Here is a 21,117-nt window from a genome sequence, read left to right as displayed (position 1 = left end):
AAAATTCATTCCAGATACACAATATAACCATCCCTCCCAAACAGTGGTCACAAATCAGTCCAAATGTGTGGTAGTGGGCACATCTGCCATATTGAGATAATCCATCCCACCTCACAGGTGTGCCACATCAGGATGCTGATCTGACATCATGAGTAGTGCACAGGTGTACCTCAGACTGCCCACAACAAAAGGCCACCCTGGAATGTGCAGTTTTTTGCGCTATTGGGGGTCTGGGGACCCAGAACCGGTCAGTATCTGGTGTGACCACCATTTGCCTCATGCAGTGCAACACATCGTCGCATGGAGTCTATCAGATTGTCAATTGTGGCCTGTGGAATGTTGGTCCACTCCACTTCAATGGCTGTGCGAGGTTGTTGGATATTTGTGGGAACTGGTACACGCTGTCGTATACGCCGGTCAAGCACATCCCGAACATGCTCAATGGGTGACATGTCCGGTGAGTATGCTGGCCATGCAAGAACTGGGACATTCTCAGCTGCCATCTGCCCTGAACAATGTGAACCATGATTCATCCGTGAAGCGCACACCTCTCCAACGTGCCAGACGCCATCAGATGTGAGCATTTGCCCACACAAGTCTGTTACGGCGACGAGCTGGAGTCAGGTCAAGACCCTGATGAGGACGACGGGCATGCAGTTGAGCGTCCCTGAGGCGGTTTCTGACAGTTTGTGCAGAAATTGTTTGGTTGTGCAAACCAATTGTTCCAGCAGCTGTCTGGGTGGCTGGTCTCAGACGATCTTGGAGGTGAACCTGCTGGATGTGGAGGTCCTGGGCTGGTGTGGTTACACGAGGTCTGCGGTTGTGAGGCCGGTTGGATGTGCTGCCATATTCTCTGAAACGCCTGTGGAGACGGCTTATGGTTGAGAAATGAACATTCAATGCACGGGCGACAGATCTGGTTGACATTCCTGCTGTCAGCATGCCAATTGCACGCTCCCTCATTGCTTGTGGCATCTGTGGCATTTTGCTGTGAGACAAAACTGCACATTCCAGGGTGGCCTTTTGTTGTGGGCAGTCTGAGGTACACCTGTGCACTACTCATGATGTCAGATCAGCATCCTGATGTGGCACACCTGTGAGGTGGGATGGATTATCTCAATATGGCAGATGTGCCCACTACCACACATTTGGACTGATTTGTGACCACTGTTTGGGAGGGATGGTTATATTGTGTATCTGGAATGAATTTTAGGTCTCTACGTCCATCCCATGGGGAATGGGAGCAGTAACAAAGGTGTTGCGTTTATATTTTTGTTGAGTGTATTTTAAAATAGGAAGAATAATGATAGAGCAATGAAATAGCTCACACAGAAAACCCAAAAGTAGTAGATACATTCATCTATCCTCGTATCCATTTCAGAGTCGTAGGGGGCTGGAATCTATCCCAGCTGTCATGGAGGGAAATGCAGGCTACTGCGGACGGGTCACCTGTTTGTCACAGAGAGACAGATCACCATTCATACCTATGGGCAATCTGGAATTATCATTTAACCTAACCCCACTAACTCCATTTCTTTGAACTGTGGGAGTACTTAAGTGTCAGAAATCGCAAGCAGAGAAAGGAAGAAGGTACATAATAGATAATTGTTTTCCCCTTATAGATAATTATTTGAAAAAAATTATTGACTAAATTATTTAAGCTGAAAAAATGTATGTGTTCTTAGGTATAGATAAAAAAAAAAAGGTTTGAGTACCAAGTATTGATCAAACTGCTGAAAATAGGTGAATCATAAGTTGAAACTGATAAATTCTAAACATACAAGTAAAACATAAGTAAGTAAAATCTGACTTCCCCTAAAACCTGGCCAAACCCACCTTAACATCAGCAGTGGGATTGGAAACATTACTTAGAGAGGTTCTGATTGTGATTTACACTTTTATAATGACGTCCATTTAAATACATTCAAAGGTGTATTATTGACATGATTTGGTTAAATTTAGTTTTTCAGTCCGAGAGGGTTAACATGACTGTGACCGCAGAAACTCACCAAAAAAAAAAACGTTATTCAGAAGTGTCCTGTTTAATGCGATTGCAGGGTCCGGTCTTCTGAAGTAGGACTATATGAAATTACTCTCAGATTTAATCAAGGTGAGTCACCCTGGCAGCCATTTCTATCCTTTTAATCTTTGTCTCAGGTTCACTGCTCAGCTGACAGCCTACACTTTGGCCTTTCCCATTAATTTCAGACGCATCATTCATCTTTCATTCCAGGTGCCATGAGTGTTACAGTCTCCCTGTGGAGGCCTTCAATATCAAAAGTGTAAAAAAATATGATGAACTTTTCTCCTTCTCTCTTTATTTTATTAGCTGTGGGCAGCAATGAACTTCACCTTTAAAGCTTACATTTTCCTTATTGTATTTGTGACTACAGTGCAGGTTTTTAAATTAACAGATTTCTTGGTTGCTTAGGGGCATATCAACACACAAAATCATCTAAATCCTCCATGATACACTGTCGAATTCAAACCCTATGTCTTTAGATTTTGGAGTCTCTGTAAGGAAGCACTTATTATTTTCATCCAGACACCTTTTCAGTTTTGCAGTCTGCACTCTTTAGATGTCTACTGTTGCAAAAAATAACGGCTAAGGTTTTACATTCTCATCATGTTCCAGCTGTGATGTGGTGAATCTAAGTCTGGGACTCCAAACCTTAAGGCAAAACCACATTTTCCTCATGCTTATCATACGTTCAACAATTCAGAAGCCCTGAGTCTTTGATGTTCCTTGCTCAGGGATCCAGCTTGGCCATTTCTACACAGAATAATATAGACATACAAGTTTATTTTTATGCCACTTGGATTTGAAGCCTATCAGACAGAGTTGACTAAGGATCCATGTCTGCCATGGATTGATATTATAACTCATGAAGCTGACAAATATTCAGTTTTTTTAAGGACTTTAAGATGTTCTCTGTAAAGCTGAGCCTCAAAGTTCATTCTTGACTTTTTAGAAACAGCGGATGAGAACCAGGTTCACCACAAAGTCAAGTTATCTGTTGCTGGAGCAATCAGAATGGTGATAGAGTTTAGTGAATTGAAATCGTAATTTGCTTGTTCAATTAATTGTTCCCTGATGAGTTTGTGAATTTTTGGGACAGGGGCTACAAAAGGCTGGAAAACTAAGTGGTGCTAAAATGAAACAGCCAGAGGGTTTCTCAGAAGTAAAGATAGAATAGAATAATCTTTTAATTGTCCCACAAGGGGAAATTTGGTTGTAACAGCAGCCAAAAAGACACATATACAAACAAACAGTACACAGGACACAGAACAGAAACATACAAAATTTCTTACATATTTACATTAAGGACAATGGTTACTATAGAGTACTGTACAGTTATTAAATTAAATAAAAATAACTACAGGTAAGAGGCAAACCAGGTTGTGGTGCGAATTGGTTAATTAACTTATTGCAGTTACAGCATTGATGTAAACATCTATGTTTGTTGGGAGCAGTTCTGGTTGTACAGTCTGACAGCTGCAGGGAGGAAGGACCTGCGGAAACGCTCCTTCATGCATCGAGGATGCAGCAGTCTGTCACTGAAGGAGCTCTGCAGTTCAGCAACATTTACATACATGGGGTGGGAGACTCTGTCCATCAGAGATGTTATTTTGGCCAGAGTCCTTCTATCTCCCACCACCTGCACTGGGTGCAGGGTGCATCCCAGAACAGAGCTGGCCTTCCTGATGAGTTTATCCAACCTCTTCCTCTCAGCTGTCGATAAACTGCTGCTCCAACATACCACACTGTAAAAAAATGACAGATGCCACCACAGAGTCATAGAAGGTCTTTAAAAGCGCTCCCTGTACTCCAAATGACCTCAGCCGCCTCAGCAGGTAGAGTCTGCTCTGACCCTTCCTGTAAAGATCATCAGTGTTGTGGCTCCAGTCCAGTTTATTATTCAGGTGAACACCCAGGTACCTATAAGAGTCCACTATCTCAATGTCCACTCCCTGGATGTTCACCGGTGTCAGTGTGGTGGGTCTGCGTCTCCGGAAGTCCACCACCAACTCAAATTCAAATTCAAATTCAAATTTTATTTGTCACACACACACAACCATACACAGTATGACATGGGGGTGAAATGCTTGTAGCTGTACAATGCCCGACCATTAAATGACAGAAGTTTTACAATATTTACAATTTACTACAAAAATTTACAAATTAACTTAGGAATTTACAGTAAAGAATGTGCAAATAGCAGAAGAGATTATAAAGATAAGGATTATAAATTATAGGAATTATAGGATTATAGGAAATGTGTGGTGGTGCGTGTGGTGACGTGTGTGAGAGTCCAGTCTTATAGTGACGTGTTTGGGAGAGTCCAGTCCTACACCTGGTTCAGGGCCCGAATAGCCTGGGGGAAGAAGCTCCTCCTCATTCTCTCTGTTTTGGCCTTAAGGGAGCGGAAGCGCTTCCCAGACCTCAACAGTGAGAAGAGTCCATTGTTGGGATGGGAGAGGTCCATCATAATCTTCCTAGCTTTGGACTTGCACCGCTTGGTGTAGATGGACAGCAGGTCAGGGAGCTCTGATTGAATGATGCGTTCTGCCGAGCGCACCACCCTTTGCAGATCTCGTCTGTCCTGCTTGGTGCTGTTCCCAAACCAGGTGCAGATGTTTGACGTCAGGACGCTCTCGATGGTGCAGGAGTAGAAGTTCTTGAGCACCTTCAGTGGCAGATGGAAGTCTCTAAGTCTTCTGAGGAAGAAGAGACGCTGACGGGCTTTCTTAACCAGGGTGTTGATGTGACAGGACCATGACAGGTCCTGAGTGATGTGGACACCCAGGTATCGGAAACTGTCCACTCTCTCCACTGGCGTGCCACTGATGATGAGGGGTTTGTAATTCCTCGCCTGCTTTGTAGTGAAGTCCACGATCAGCTCCTTAGTCTTGCTGATGTTTAGGAGGAGGTTATTCTCCTGGCACCAGGTCTCCAGGTTCCTAATCTCCTCCAGGTAGGCCGTCTCGATGTTGTCGGAGATCAGGCCCACAACAGCAGTGTCGTCAGCAAACTTGACAATGGAGGTGGTGTCGGATGTGGCTACACAGTCATAAGTGTACAGTGAGTACAGCAGGGGGCTTAAAACACAGCCCTGAGGCACTCCAGTGCTGAGTGAGATGGAGGGGGAGACTTGTTTTCCTACCCTCACTGATTGGGGTCTGTCTGTGAGGAAGTTGAGGATCCACTGACACAGTGATGAGCTGAGTCCTAGATCCGTCAACTTGGTGAAAAGCTTAGAGGGAATTATTGTGTTGAATGCTGAACTGTAGTCCACGAACAGCATCCTAACATAATTCCCTCTGCCAGTGTCCAGGTGACTCAGGGATGTGTGGAGCAGGTGAGATATGGCATCGTCTGTGGAACGATTAGTCCGGTAAGCAAACTGAAGTGAGTCGATGGTGGGAGGAAGTGAAGAAGTGATGTGATCTCTCATCAGTCTTTCAAAACACTTCATCACAATTGAAGTCAGTGCTACTGGACGGTAGTCATTGTGGCAAGCGGGCTGTTGTTTCTTTGGAACAGGGACAATAATGGACTGTTTGAAGCACGTGGGAACCACAGCTTGGGCCAGGGAGAGGTTGAAGATCTCCGTGAACACCGGTGCTAGTTGATCAGCGCAGGCTCTAAGGACCCGGCCAGGGATTGCAGCTGGTCCTGCTGCCTTCCTGGTGTTCACCCTCCTGAAGGTGTTCCTCACGGCATGCTCTGTGATGACGAATGCATTTTCTTCACTGGTGCACTCCAAGCGCGCGCAGCCGTTTGTTGTTTTAATTGCTGCGGCGTCGAAGCGAGCATAAAACGTGTTCAGCTCATCAGCCAGTGAAGCATCGGCATTCATCATTGAAGAAGCTGGTCGTTTATAGTCCGTTATAGTCCGCAGTCCTTTCCACAGGCTCCTAGAGTCGCACTGTCGTAGCTGTGACTCTAGTTTTTCACCATAGCTCCGCTTTGCCTTTCGGACCGCGCTGCGCACGTTGTAGGACGCAGCCTTGTATAGGTCCATATTACCGGAGACAAGCCCTTCATTGTAGGCAGCAGTGCGTGATCTCAGAGCGTCGCAGATGTTTTTATCCACCCACGGCTTCTGGTTGGGAAACGTTCGGATGATAGTTCTTTCTGCTGTGTCGTCCGCTAGTTTCCCGATAAATCCCACAACCGCTTCCGTAAACATGTTGATGTCATCAGAGCTGCGCCGAAACATGTCCCAGTCTGCGTCATCCAGTGCGTCCTGCAGCGCGGCCACCGATTGGTCCGTCCAGCGAGCGACCTCCCTCCTGATTGGTGGTTGCTGCTTTAGCCTTTGTTTGTAAGCAGGTATGAGGAAGATGGCGGAATGGTCCGATTTTCCAAATGCCGGCAGGGGTTGAGCCTTGTAACAGTTCTTGAACGGGGTGTAGCAGTGGTCTAATGTCCTCGTGCCCCGGGTGGGGCAGTTGATGTGCTGGTGAAGGTTGTGAAATGTCCGTTTGAGATTCACTCTGTTAAAATCTCCCATAACAATGAGTGCGGCATCTCGGTGAAGTGTTTGTTGATGTGTGAGAGCCTCATGTAGCTCACATAAGGCAGTGTCCGAGTCCGCGTGAGGCGGAATGTAAACAGTGCAGGCAATGACCGCAGTGAATTCCCGAGGGAGATAGAAAGGGCGACACTTAACGATCAAAAGCTCCAGATTGGGCGAGCAAGAGCGTGTGAGTGGGGAGATGTTTGTGCTGTCGCACCATCTGTTGTTCACCATCAAACACACTCCACCACCTCTTTTCTTCCCCGACTCCATTGTCCTGTCCATGCGGTAAACCGAAAAGAACCCCGTCGGCTGCACGGCGTGGTCTGGTATCGCTGGGTTCAGCCAAATCTCGGTGAAGCAGAGGAGGTTGCAGTCCCGAATGTCTCTCTGGAACTTGATTCTGGCTCTGAGGTCATCAAGCTTGTTCTCGATGGATTGAACATTGGCTAGCAGGATACTGGGCATGGGTGCGCGGTGTGCGCGAGCCCGTAGCCTGTTCCTCGAGGCCGTCGCTTAGGGTCGCGTCCTTTGTTCTCTCTCAGGATCTCCTTTGGCCAGGTTGGGTCCGGAGTTAAACATGATGAAATGTTCGTGTACTGCAGACCAATAGAAACCAAAGTGTCTCTACTGTAGCGGATTTGTGTGTTTTGCATGATGCCCATGCAAGATTATCGCAGATATAGCAAAAAGTGACGAAAAACTGCAAAAAGTGGAGAAGTTAGGGCAGAGCATCCAGCACGGCAGCCGACCTCACCGGCGCCATTTTGTCAATCAAACTCCTTGGTTTTCCCGGCGTTGATCAGCAGGTGGTTCTGCTGACACCAGTCAACAAAGTCCAGAGTCCACTGTCTGTACTCTGAGTCGTCCTCACCTGTGATGAGGCCGACTATGGCAGAGTCGTCAGAGAACTTCTGTAGGTGGCAGCGTGGGGAGTTGATGATCAGAGGAAGTTCAAGATGAACAGAGGTTCAGCAATCTGCAAAAAGAACAAAAGCAACACACAAAAAACAACAATGAAAGTGTCTACAAATTGTGGAACTATTTCAGAATAATAAAAAAAAAAAATTATGAAGACTTAAAATCTCTCGTTATCCACAGCACATAACATCTTTGAAAGATTCAGAAATCTGGAGAAATCTCTGTGCGCAAGGTTGAAAATAATATTGGAAGCCCATTATTATGAGGCCCTGAGATAGCACTGCATTAAAAGCAGGAATGATTCTGTCATTGAAATCACTTTGTAGTAAGGAGAAGGACCATCACTTGTCATTAGCACTCAATTCAAAAGCCTGCATGACTGATATGTATAGTGTGGGTACGTTTCATCAAACTGGCAGCTTCTAAATCTGGAAAGGCACCATCAGTGCTGAAGGTATACTCAAGTTTTGGAGCAACAATTGCTCCCACCCAGCAGTGTTATGTGACGGCTGTGTGCAGGCAGGAGAAGGACCCAAAGTGCAGACTCCGGAGACAGAAAGTAACTCAAAACAGCTTTAATGCTGAACTCAAAAGGGTAACAAAACTAGGGTAACAAAACTAAGCCTACAAAATACACCTACGCAGACAGAACACACAGCAAGATAAGGGTAGATCGCAACACGGACACAGAGAAACACAGGGCTTAAATACACAGAGGGAGCAATCAGGGAATTGGTAACAGGAGGGAAACACAGCTGGGGCAAATCAGGCCTAACGAGACAAGGGGAAGCAAAACCAGATACATTAACATCAGACATGGACCTTAAAAATAAAACAGAAAACATAACACAGACTGAACTAAAGACACAGACTCACATGCAGGCACTGCAACAGAGGGAACAGACCAGGGCAGACAGACACTGACTGGACACGGGGATATAGCAACTAAGGATTACACAGCGACATAAACCATAAGACATAACTCTAACGAAGACACCAAAGAATAGAAATGATAAATAATATAATAAACTCAAAACCCTGGGTCAACGACCCAGGCATCCTAACAAGCAGAAGGCCCTGCATATTTCATAGTGGTAAACTTAGTCTTGTCCCAACTTTCTTGAGATGTGTTATTGCCATCAAATTCAAAATGAAGTAATATTTTTCTTAAAATGCAGCATTTTCTCAGTTTAAACATTTGATATGATTTCTATGTTCTGCTGTGAATAAAACTTGGGTTGCGTTCCATTTTATTCACATTTTTCTCAGCATACTGATGGTTTTGAGCCTCTGAAAACGGGGGGCTGCGAATAAAAACGGCTGTAAAGCCTAAACGGTTATTACAATACTTTTGCTACAGCGTTTGAATTAAAGCTGAAAGTCTGCACTTTTCTAAACATCTTTTCATGCATGTAAAGAGCACGCGTTGAGCTCTGTGTGTTTCATTTGCCCTTTTCTGGTGTTGATGTAAAGCCTTTTAAAAAAATACCCCCCATAATCCCATTACTTTACTCTTTTTGCTTTCATCCACCTCCTGTCCTTTTATAAGAACACAGAGATAGACAGAAATTGGCTCTTCTATCAGTCCCACACTAACCGCTCCTGTGTGAGCTATCTACAAAGCTGCTGCAAATGAACATTAGAAAAGCAATCAGATGAAAAGTCATTATTTCAAAACACAGTCTGCTTTTTAAACAGGTGTTTTAGTTTTTTCTTTAGTTTCTTTTTTTTAATTTGAAGTTGGACGTTTGGTGGATTCACGACATTGCTGCAGGGCTTTTAAATCTAAATCTGATAATGCAAGAAAAACCTATTTTTGGATACAGTTGTGCGTTAAGAGTTAATTAAATTGATTTAGCTGCAAAGAAATTCCACATGAAGGCACAAGAACTTTCAAACAATACAAATACTTGACCCAGACAAGACTTTAAATGCTATGTGAGTAATAATTTCCATTGATGAATTGTGCATTCATTTCATACGTGAGATCAAGCTTCCCGTGATTGTATAAATGTGTGGTGTAATTTCCCAAGCTTGTTTACACCCTGCCTGGTTAGGCATGATTCATGCCCAACCAGGCAAATGTGCTGGTGGTGATAAATCACTGTATGTATACTGAATATGAGCACATGTGTTTCATTCTAATTAACTGGGGTGTGATTTAATCATAGCTGAGCATTTATTTTTTTAAAAGCAAGATGAAAGAGCAGCTCGGCAGCCATAGAGATCAAAAGGAAAAATGACATCCTATACCTCACATTACAGGTGTCAGAGGTTGCAAACTGAACTTTGACCTCAGTGATCGATCTGCTTGTTTCTGTTACTCTATGTTATAGAGCCTGGTTTCAAAATGTAGATGAAAAGAGTCCCTTCATGTGCTGCAACTTGTTTTGACCGACCACTTAGTATCCCACATGATGATATAAGTTTACACAAAATGCACTTTTAGCATTAAATCAGCATTTTGACATCACACTGGTGGAGGTTTACTTTAAACCAGGGGTCTCGAACTCCAGGCCTCGAGGGCCGGTGTCCTGCAGGTTTTAGATGTGTCCTTGATCCAACACAGCTGATTTAAAGGCTAAATTGCCTCCTCAACATGTCTTGAAGTTCTCCAGAGGCCTGCTAATGAACTAATCATTTGAATCAGGTGTGTTGACCCAGGGTGAGATCTAAAATCTGCAGGACACCGGCCCGGCCTGGAGTTCGAGACCCCTGCTTTAAACTAATATATATCCCATTATTATAATGTTAGTGCAACAGTGCTGGAAAAAAAATAAGATATTTTAGCACTGAACATCTCCTTACGAATTTCAGGTGAATATCTTCTGTGTTTCTAAAGTGACAAGGACTCAAAGATACTCAAAAAATGCAAAATTTTGACCCATATGTGCTGTAAGTTTTCATGGTTTATTAAAAGATGCCAAAGTTATTTTACATTAATTAAATAAATAAATAGTGAATCAGCTGGTTGTGAGGGGGTCAGGCGGTGGCACTGATTGAGTTTTCAAAAGAGTGACCTAATGGCCTTTATTTATGATGTAAGGGCAGTTATGCAACATAAGTAATTTACCTGTAACTGATTTATTAGACTACCTGTCATAAAAATAAGAAAACACTATTTTTTTATGTCTGTCAAAAAGTTGTTTAAAAGTAATACTATACAGTTATTTATTAGGCGATTTACCTGAAAAAAATGACAATAAAGTTTCGTGTTTGTGACCAAAGGACCTGTCATGTATACAATATTGAAGGGTTGGTGACATTTTATTTACAGTGATTTCTCTCTCATCAGTGACCTCCTGATATAGGGAGAGGCTGATTACCAGATCAGCCCCAGCCAGCCTCCCCAGCACTGGCCCCTGAACCCACTGCACCACCCCTCCTCTGCATCGGAGACCCAGACCACACTCCACGCAACCATGTAAATAAAAATAAATCTATTCAAATTCATGGATTTGTCCACAGTGGCTTTGTTGCTGTGTGTGCACATGGCAGTCTTCTCAGTCCTGCCTCAAGTGTGTGGAGGTGGCTGCTTGAGGGAAACTACTGGGGAGTTTACGTGGCAGAATATCTTTGGGGGTCATTGAGCCGGGTCAGTTCAGGGCCACTGTGTTCTTTAAAATCACCATGCATTGGTTGGAAGTCATGGTTGGCATGCTAATGTGTGAAATGGTCATAAAGTTCAAGGTGAGAAATCAAAGTTTATTGTAACACTCTCTGTTATATGCAAATCACTGCTATTGCTCCTCATATGACATAGAAAGTCTAACATTTGTCATCAGTTAGTGGGTATATTTTTGTGAATTACAGCCAGTTACTGGAGCCATCCCATACACGGGGTACAATAACTCAGTCCTAGATTTGCACTACCTGTGGAAAGTAGGCAAACCTTCAGTATTTATTACTGACTCTCAGCCACAGATCAGGTTGGATTTGGCAGACAATGTCTCTTTTAATCAGCAGATGTGATCAAAACAGCCTCACAGAGCTCACTTGTTTGCTCAGTCGTTCACCTTTCCAAGCTTCTCCTTATTTGTCACATGAATATTTAACCAGTGCTATGAATACTGAATGATGCTCAAAGGCAAGACACCTGTCTCGCATTTTAAGAGTCACAGGGAATCTGAAAATAACTTCATCCGTCTTCTGTCTTGTCTGCATCCCACGCTGTCTTCATGAAATCTCACAGCTGTGACCTTACATTGACAAATTTCGAAGTCTAGACCAAAAGTAGTCCAAACATTTCATCTGACTGCACGATATTCAACAGCAGAGCATAAACATAAACGTACAAAGATGATCACACACAAGCCTCAAGGTTCTTCTTTTTATTTTCTGCATTGAATTTCATGCGGAATCCTCCAAACCGGTTAATCCATTTATTTACATTTGCTACCTTTCCAGTGCATTGGTAATCACATTATATGCAAGCTCAATTTGCCTTCATGGACAGAGCTAATGAAAAATGAGACCCAAAAGCAGCTGATCAGAGGAACAGGGCATGAAGCAGTGTAGTTGTTAATCTTTTATGGCACACAGAGCCTTGTCTTTGTTGAATTTGTTTTTCTTTATGTTGCTGAACTCCGCACGAGGTGCCCCACACTCAAGTCAGTGAATTGTAGAAATTAAAATGAGGGACAACATAAGGATGAACTTTAATAGCTGAAGTTTTATACACAAAAGCAAACTCTGAGGGTCAGTCATATCTATCAAATACTGAAAATCAGTTTGAGGTGCACGAATCTTTACTTTCATTCATATTTGTATATTTTTACTTAAAGAAAAATATCTCTGAGGGCCAAATTGTAGTGATTTTTTTAATGCAGCATTTTATTTCATTGATGTTGCAACACAATGTAACAAACACAAAATCAGACACACTAGCCAATCAGCTGTTTTAATTCGATTAAGAAAATCAAAATCCATAAGACAAACCTCTGCAAAATTCCTGTATTTTTCACGTTTTTGTCATCTTTAATAGGTGTAAATGTTTGTGAGGTGCAGAAATGTACTTCTAACCCGGGTATCCAAATTGAGCAACAACATCTTACAAACATAATGAATACATTTTCTACATGAAACGCTAAAAATGAATTTTAAAGCCATTTTCCCACCAGCAATAATTAACTGTTTGTTCTGCTTAGCTCCTAACGCATGGGACCATTACTGTCATCTTTAAGGCAGTGGAAAGATGACGCAGATGTCAAACAACTGAACTCTTCAAGTCTTTACAAATCTTATTGGCATAAATGATTATTTTATGTCAAGAAGTTTATATTGTCAGGATTGTTCAAGATTTGTGAGATTTCAGTGAGTTCTTCCATTGTAAACCACTGGCCCGCCCTTGGTGGAAGATACTCTCTAAATATATATATAAATATATGTCGCCCACTTATGTAAATCTGATTATTCTTTCTTTGCTTAACTGAATAGCTGAAGCCCCGGGAGGGGAAAAAAGTGTATTGTGTAAGTTTTAAGATATTTTGTTCTTCTCAGGGCACTGTGACCTGTAACGGCACATAATGAAGGGAAAAACTACAGCCATTTAATGGGATAATACTTTTGTGTGGGGTGCAGAGAGGGAGTGTTTTCAACCCATTGGGTTGTCTGCTACAAACACGCTGTTGCCACAAGAATCGAATGTACTCCCTTGTGATGATATTACGCACTCATATTAGCTGAAATTTGTCCTGAAATAGACACATTTTTATTTGCTAAACATGATCAGAATTGCTGGTCAAAGAGGAAATGGGTGTAAAATGTGAATATTTAAATATACAAGGAAAGGAGGGCAGATTTTTGTTCTTATTGCAGGCATTAGCATATTTGCATGAAAAACTTGCTTTAAGTGAGTCTTCCTCAGAGTTATATAAAGAAATAAGTGACTTAACCGCCTAATTTCTCTTTGATATTTGGGCATATTGGGCCCGATGAATGTTAAAAAAAAGAATGACCAAATTTTTTTTTTTATACATTATTTATGTTTTTAAGAAAAATGAGGATATTGGTTTAAAATTTTGATAGAACAGTAGCAGTATAATGTCCTCGTAAGTGGATATCAGGCCCATGTAGAGCAAAATTGAGTATTTTAGTCTAAATAACCCAAAATGTGATGTCCACATATGTGGACGCCAGGTCCTAGGAGGTTAAAGCCGAGCCTTTGTTGAGTAGCCAAAAGCCCTTGTGAAAATAAGCCTTACTTTGGTAACAAAAGCATGGTATAGGATATCTTTCACAAAAAAAGCTCATTTTACGTTAAAGGTATAGGAATTTAAAACAATACTGAAGCACAGAGGAACTTTACAAAGGGATACTAGACTTCCACTTTCTCGTGTGTTTCTGAATAATTTATTTCATACAGTACACGAGGAGAAAGGTTTTTTGGTAAAGTAAGTTTTTTGCTAATATAACACCTTTAAAGTTACACATTAAAATGGCAAAATTAATTAGCACATTGAGCCGTTTTTAAAAGGAAAGCATGGCTTTATGTGTACACAGATGTGACCAAATTGTACAACTGCAGATTTACAATGTAATGCTTTACACCAGTCTTACACAAACCGCACAACAGCAAACCAAACAAATGATCTTAAACCCAGATATGCACAACACATTATCCAGTTAACAAAAAATCAGATTTACATTGCACATAGTTACTCTAAGTGCACTCTTATATATATATATATTATCCCTTTTTAATGTTTGGTAACCAAAACAATCAACCAAGAGACATATGTGACTGAATTTGAGAAACACTGTCTAATATAATTGCTTTCCCACTTTGTACACATCTATTTACATTCACCATTTTAAGAGGTATACTGGAAAATTCACAAAATTACACTAAAGTTACTGACGACAAAAGACAGACGCAAAAAATGTAGGAGTATTTAAGCACACACTTATAAGCAACGTGAAAAATGACATTTTAATCTCTGATTCTCTTCCGCAATGTGCCTTTTGTCCTAGCTGGCCCTCCCCAAGTGTGGTTCTGTCGGAGGTTTCTTCCTGTTAAAAGGGTTTTTTTCTTCCCACTGTCGCCAAATGGTCACTCGTAGGCAGTCGCTTGATTGTTGGGGATTTCTCTGCATGGTCTATAAGTTGCAATATCAGGCAACTTGAGGTGACTGTTGTTGTGATTTGGTGCTTTTTGGCAAATGTGTCTATTTACCTTAATCCTGCGACTTAAATTGACTCATGTGTGCACACTAAATATGAAGCTAGAGTCAGTAATGTTTGTGAACTATTTGGAATTCCTAGGGTTCATGCATTATGTGATCTGGTCATCATGTAACTCAGAACTAAAAACGCAGTCTAACTAAATTACACTGTTACACTGAAATGTTGAGGAGCTAATTTAGCCATTTAAATCAGCTGTGTTGGTTCGAGGACACATCTAAAACCTGCAGAGACACCGGCCCTCATGGACTGAGATTGCCCACCCCTGGTCTAGAAGAAGACTGAAAATGTCACCCTTAGATGAGAGCAAATTGGTTAGATGTTCAGGAACAAGGCAGGAACCGCCAAGGATTAAGTGTCACTGTCCACAGTGAAGTGCTGATCAAGAAAGAAGTCGCTGCAAAATTAGCATGTCATTCACCTGCATGATGAGTGTATGTAAACTTCTGACCACAATATGAAAGTGGTTCCAATCTTTTTCCTTTTCTCTAAATGTATAATTATTACTTTCAGCAATCTGAAGGCGATATATTGATATTCAATATTTCCTTGACACATATTACCACATTAGAATTTTTTTATTATTCTTAAACTTAATGATGATCTAAACCTTTAAATCACTGGTGGGTTGAGATGATTTCCTTCCTCCCGTGTAAAGCTGGATCCCCCCGTTGTTCCCTCTAGTATGAACAAGCCTTACTTTCAAACCTACGCGAGGTCAAAAGCACAAAGACAGCATCGTTGTGACAGGGCCAGTCATCCTTGTCACTTTGCTTTGCATACAGGATCTAATATTCTCTGCTGACTTGTCAAGTTCAGACTCCTCCGATGGAGAAGTAAGTCTGAACCTGAAGAATTCAAAAAATATTATGCATAATGGAGATTCAGAAGATTCTGAATCCTGTCATGCTTTAATTTGAAAAAACGACACTTAGTGATTCATTACTATTATTATAACCACAATGTGATGTGTATGGCACAAGCATTCCAAGTTTATTTACACTGCACACTTGACTGTGCATCATTTTTTATAACTCTTCCCAAGTAAATGTAAACATTCAAGGAATGAGCTGCATATGGACATCTCCTCTTCAGAGCTGCTGTACTGCCCAACAGCCAGCAAAGACTAGACCGCAGAAGTCGGTTCAACACACCAAACCCAGGCACTCGTCAGTGATCGACACAAAACCGCCACAGTGCCCTAAATAATGAAAAATATCTACCTAATCATAGGCTCAGAATCGCACACGCCAAGAGGGAAGGCTGTGTTGATAAAAGAAGGCAAAGGGCAACCGGTCTCTCATGAGCATGATAGTGCAGAGAAGGGCATTTGTGCTCCAAACCCATCATTGTGAATCAGCATCACTTGGTCTGAAGCCTAATCTGTTTGGCATTTATGGAAATAAAGTTTCCTGCTCTGTAAGCCTGTCTTTTTTTCTGTCTTCCTACACAGCAAAGGGGGGGAAGTGTAGTATTATGCTTATTTTGGATACTCTAAAGTATGTTTTAAAGCAAATTTTCCAGCACTATTTACATTCAGCACTCAAACACACCCTCACAGTCCAGTTCTGGTATAGTACCTTTGTTAGCCTGTGATGCTGCTGTTAGAAAAATACATCACCTCAATTTCTTCCAAAGCTTTAGCACAAAACTTGACTATTTGGAGCTGCAGGAGTGCACAAGGCTCAGAGTTACACCAGCCCACTCACCTAAGCACACAGGATATTTAAAAAATAAGAGCTGTAGTGATATGACTTGAATTCACCTGTACAGGTGACCTGCGCAAAAATGACTCTCTCCGCAAACGCTTTGTTTGTTAAGCAATGTGCAACTTACCTTCTCATTTAAATGTATTTTTTGGAACAGTTACAAACTGCTTCAAAGCTGATTATGGTCACATCGTGTCCTTATATCTCTTTTTCCAATCCTTTCATCACTTTCCATCTTCTGCACCACACACATGACCCAAGAGTACTTATGGTAAAGCTTATATATGCTGCGATGTTCTGCCTAATGTTTGGCATGAGAGCATTTTGTACAGCATTTTGTGTGTCTGTGTCACTGTGACTCAGATGCTAGACAAGTCATCGTGACAGGATAATGAAGCCCGGCGAGTTTTCGGGCTGCACCGTGTCAACATGGTGATCTGGGTGTTGAAGTTGTTGCTGCTGCCAATAGACGGGTGCTGGTATTTGGTGTCTGAGCCCATGTATCTCTGCAGGTGCCACCTCCTCCACTTCCTCTTGATCTCTCCTTGGACCTGAAACCGATTAGAGCAAAAGGGACAATTACATGTTTATTCAGTAAGTAGAGCTACATGTTCTTTACCAACATAAAACATTACTGGGAATTCACTGATAATGTTTTTGACACCTCTGACCAAAAACAGAGTTTATATGTTAACAAAAGGACAAAATGCTGCCAAATGCTTTCCAAAATACCCGTGTACATGTGGACAGGCCCTGCTGTTACTCCCTACACACCTCTGTCATTCTCCAAGTGTTTTACTTGAATTTATTTCATACAACAAATTTGGACAATTTAGAAGATTTTGAATAATCGACTATAAAAACTGCAGCTCTCTTAAAAGCGGGTGACCTGCATTTTAATTAAACAGAAAAACAAATTGGTTGGCGTGATTTTCAGCAGCAGACGAAGCTCAAGGACGGAGGGGAAAAAATGAAAAGCACCCAGAGAAAATCCACAGAATTAAACGCCGCCAGCGCTGAGGTGGCGCGCCATTAAAAGCAGTACCCGACACTGACATTAGTTTTCATTTAGACCATGTCAGAGGGAGGAAAGTGAACCAAACCTTCTGCTGGAGGATTGAATATTTTTAAATGTGCCTTTTTTGTTGTTTTTTTGCAGATATTTGCTTATGTTGGAACATTATCTACAGTCAGTTGCAGGTTTTGGAAATTTGTTGCTTTTTTGTGTCATGTATTACAGGTTAAGGGGCTGTGCCAGGTGTTTGTGTTATTCTGCACACTGTACACTTCTATTACTGGATTAGACTACATTCATTTTTTCCCCCAAATAGTGCGTGCATCTCCAAGGTCTCCCTTCACTCTCTGAGTATGTGCGTGTGCATATGTTTCCCTGTTTATGCGGCACTGCTCCAGCTCCCACTGGACTCTGGCTGGCACACCTGACACTCATCGACTAATCAACCCGCCCCTCCCACACACAGTCATCCACACACACACTCGCCATCATGTGCTTTCATCGGCAGCAGCAATAAGAACACTTAGGCTTCACATTTATTTCTCTAGGACCTAGAGTCTAGGTCCTTCCTTGTGCTCTACCAGCTTGCGTCTCTTTGTTCGGCCAACTCCTTGTTAAGTAAACCTGGCTGCACACTCTCCACCGGCTTCTCCAGAAAATCCTCAACCCCTCATTTGGACCCACGTATCTTCTTTTTTAAAGACAGTCCTGCCTCGCAATCGAGTCCAGCAGTTTTTTCTTTTGCATGAATTTTACGAGAGTATGACACTTTAAAAACTGTTTTGCATTATTTAGGCAAAAAGAAAATCAATATAGCTTTTTCTTCAGTCATTTTCTTCCACTTCTACCTTGTCAATATTTGTTTTCTTGCTATCGACATGTCTGCCATTCCTTAAGCACCGAGAATTCAACAACTAAACCTAACATATCTTACCAGCAGTGCACAAATCTTCCACACTTAGTAAAGGACACCTGGAAGTTGCATGAGATTAAAATTCAGGCAGCATAGTGTGAAGCCTCGCCATCTAGCCCAGATTCAATCTGGCCCAGCACTGAGAACATAAATAATCTGCCCACAGAGAGCCTGTGCAGACATCACTGAATAGCTCCCTGCCAAAAAGACTGTGTGCTTTTTACAGCCCTCCCACCTTGCAGGCAAAGTGCAGAAAATATGCTGTGGGGAGGTCCAAGAGAGGAGCTGGAACGACAAGCGCCGGTGACTCATACCCGCCGCTCCATCTACCTGTCAGGACTGTGTGTGAATGTAAATGGTGCGCACAGGGAGCGACGGAGAAACTACAGATAAACTACATTTTCTGAGAATGAGAGCACGACTGCAGGCTATCTCTGTGTGGAAGTACTGTGGTGTGTTTATATCAGCAGTGTTTACATCACCTACCTCTCCGTTCAGGAAGCAGTAAAGGACTGCGACCACAAAGCCCTAAAAGGAAAGAAAAACACTGATAAGAAAGCAGGAGCAGAGGATGTAATGGTTAAATTTCTTCTTTGATCATCTCGTCTTATCAATTATTTGTTATTTTTACAGTTTTTCTCAGTTCCAGAGGCATCCTTTTTAAGATCTTAGCACTAAGGATGGTTTCCCCGTGTTTTTAGCAAATCTGAATACCTACTCTGTGGAACTGTTATTATTATCTGAGAGATTCAACAAGACATGATTTTAACTTGTATGATTCACTGGACTTCCCTCGCTCTCCCTATTCTCATGCACCTCACGGTTAATGCTCTCCCTTGCAGTGTAAGAAGCGAGAAACCCCTGTATAATCCACAAACTTTCACTACACTTTTTTTTTTACGTCATCTTTCCCTCCCACCTCCTTACTCCTTTCTCTCTTCAATGTCCAGTCCGATTCCTCGGTGTATCTGAGTGGGCTCTTCCTTGTTTTCAAACTGGTGACACGTTGGTGCGCTAAAGCTCAGTAAATGTGTTTTACAACACTCCTACTAATGGCCCTCAGCTGTTAGCTAACTGGACAGTATGTGACATTAGCTGATCCAAGTCCCGAGAAATTCCACACTCCTTTGTGATGTGCATGCAGTCTGACAATGTCACATTTTAGCACATGCTCGGATCGCTTGGAAACCCGGGCAAGCAGGTACTAAGAAAGTACCTGTACCAGGTACTATGACCTAATGGGAAATGGGTTTGATGATCTGACTACTAGTAGTAGGTACTAATGGAAAAGGGGCTTAAAGGTACAACACACTGAACCTTGTAACAGCTGGGCTTCAACAGCACAAGACCACATTATGTGCCACTTGTGTCAGCTAAGACAAGGAGGCAACAATTCTCACGGGCTCAGGGAAATTGGACAACAGAAGATTGGAAAAACGTGGTAGGCTGGTGTTACCAAAATGAAAGCATGAATCTGGATTACCTTGTATCGAGAGACCAGACTGCTGGTGATGGTGGTGTAATGGTGTTTGGGGATATTTTATTAGCCAAATTCACTGTACCCAAATGGCCGCCACAGTCACCCCATCTCAATTTGGGTTGTAGTGGAACTGGAGATTCACATCATGGATGTGCAGCCAACAAATCTGCAGCAACTGTTTGATGCTGTCATGTCAATATTGCCCAAAATCTCTGAGGAACTCTGTGCCACGGAGAATCAAGTCAGTTCCGAATGCAAAAGGGGGATCAGTCCAGTATTAGCAACGAGTACCTAACAAAGTAGTTGGTGAGCACAACTATTTAACTCATGAAGAAGACTTAATCTCTCTTGGTTATAAAGATTGTAGACACTTGTGTTTGTTTTCCAAATACCTTCTTACAGCTTTAACTGTCTTAATTAAGCCAAAGCAACAGAGGAAAAGCTGTAAAAAATAACATGTGGCAGTCATGACAGTCATAAATGTATTACACAGACAAAACAAATGGGAGTCGAGTTGTAATAAGAAGGGGGAATAAAAGGAGTAAGGAGAGGATTGTGTTGGAAAGGTTTCCATATCTTCCAAGCTGTTGTAATGCAGCTGTGCTGTCTGGCTGCATTCTCCATCATTCCTTATTAAATGATGAACTGAAATAACATCAGAGCTTTAAACAGTGACAGTGCCACTGAGCCAGCCAGCAAAGTGCTTGGAGACCTGATGCAGTTTTCTTTAATAGTAGCACTCGCTAGTTCAGGGCTGAAAGCATGCCAAATCACTATTTTTGGACTTTTTAAAAGTTTAAGTGACCACACTTCTAGAAGACTACATTTATTTTAAGGCACTGGATTTTAGGAATCTACAGGTATTTTTTTAACAATCACTTTTTCCTCAAAAACATTTGATCTCATACCTGAAATGATCCCAGAATCAAGTCAAAAACCAGCCGCAGCTCAGTCTTCACTTGCTCGGGGATAAATGCAAACACTATATAATTGATCCCAAACAGCGGAATCAAAAGCAGCGTTGACTTTGCCAGTCGCCTGAAATGATAAGGCAAAAACAAATTCAAATCCCTCCCTCCAGTCAAACCAGCATCCAATCTGTCTCTGTATACCCCAATAATGAAATGCAGCTCAGGAGTACTTTTCATTTTAAATTTCAGCTCAGCAGACCAGAGACGGAGGGGGGGGGAAAAAAACACCATGAAAAGTGTCAGTTGGAAAATAGCTCATGCATTATGACTGGCTTATGAGATGCTCTCCATCATATGAAAAACCACTTAAATACATATAGCACTACATCTCTGTGTAAAGCAGCTGCTGGATGGTGGAAAACCACAGTGTGCTGTGCATGCTAAGATTTTCTTTTCTGAAAT

General features: G+C 42.1%; 1 protein-coding gene across 2 annotated transcripts in view; it reads right to left on the bottom strand.

Moving 5' to 3' along the window:
• Positions 1-11,977: 11,977 nt before the first annotated feature.
• vipr1b (vasoactive intestinal peptide receptor 1b) overlaps positions 11,978-21,117 on the bottom strand; it is a 54,057-nt gene continuing 44,917 nt past the window's right edge. The window contains exons 10-12 of one of the 2 annotated variants that reach the window (XM_076888172.1): positions 20,653-20,782; positions 18,751-18,792; positions 11,978-16,887 (exon numbers count right to left, since the gene is read on the bottom strand). In XM_076888172.1, coding sequence (XP_076744287.1) covers positions 16,696-16,887; positions 18,751-18,792; positions 20,653-20,782 — 364 coding nt within the window. In that variant the 3' untranslated portion in view covers positions 11,978-16,695. The remainder of the gene's footprint in view (positions 16,888-18,750; positions 18,793-20,652; positions 20,783-21,117) is intronic. The other variant, XM_004546732.5, reaches the window with a different exon arrangement.

Source organism: Maylandia zebra, linkage group LG9 (assembly GCF_041146795.1).
Source record: "Maylandia zebra isolate NMK-2024a linkage group LG9, Mzebra_GT3a, whole genome shotgun sequence".
Taxonomy (NCBI): domain Eukaryota; kingdom Metazoa; phylum Chordata; class Actinopteri; order Cichliformes; family Cichlidae; genus Maylandia; species Maylandia zebra.
This window is presented reverse-complemented; position numbering and strand designations above follow the sequence as displayed.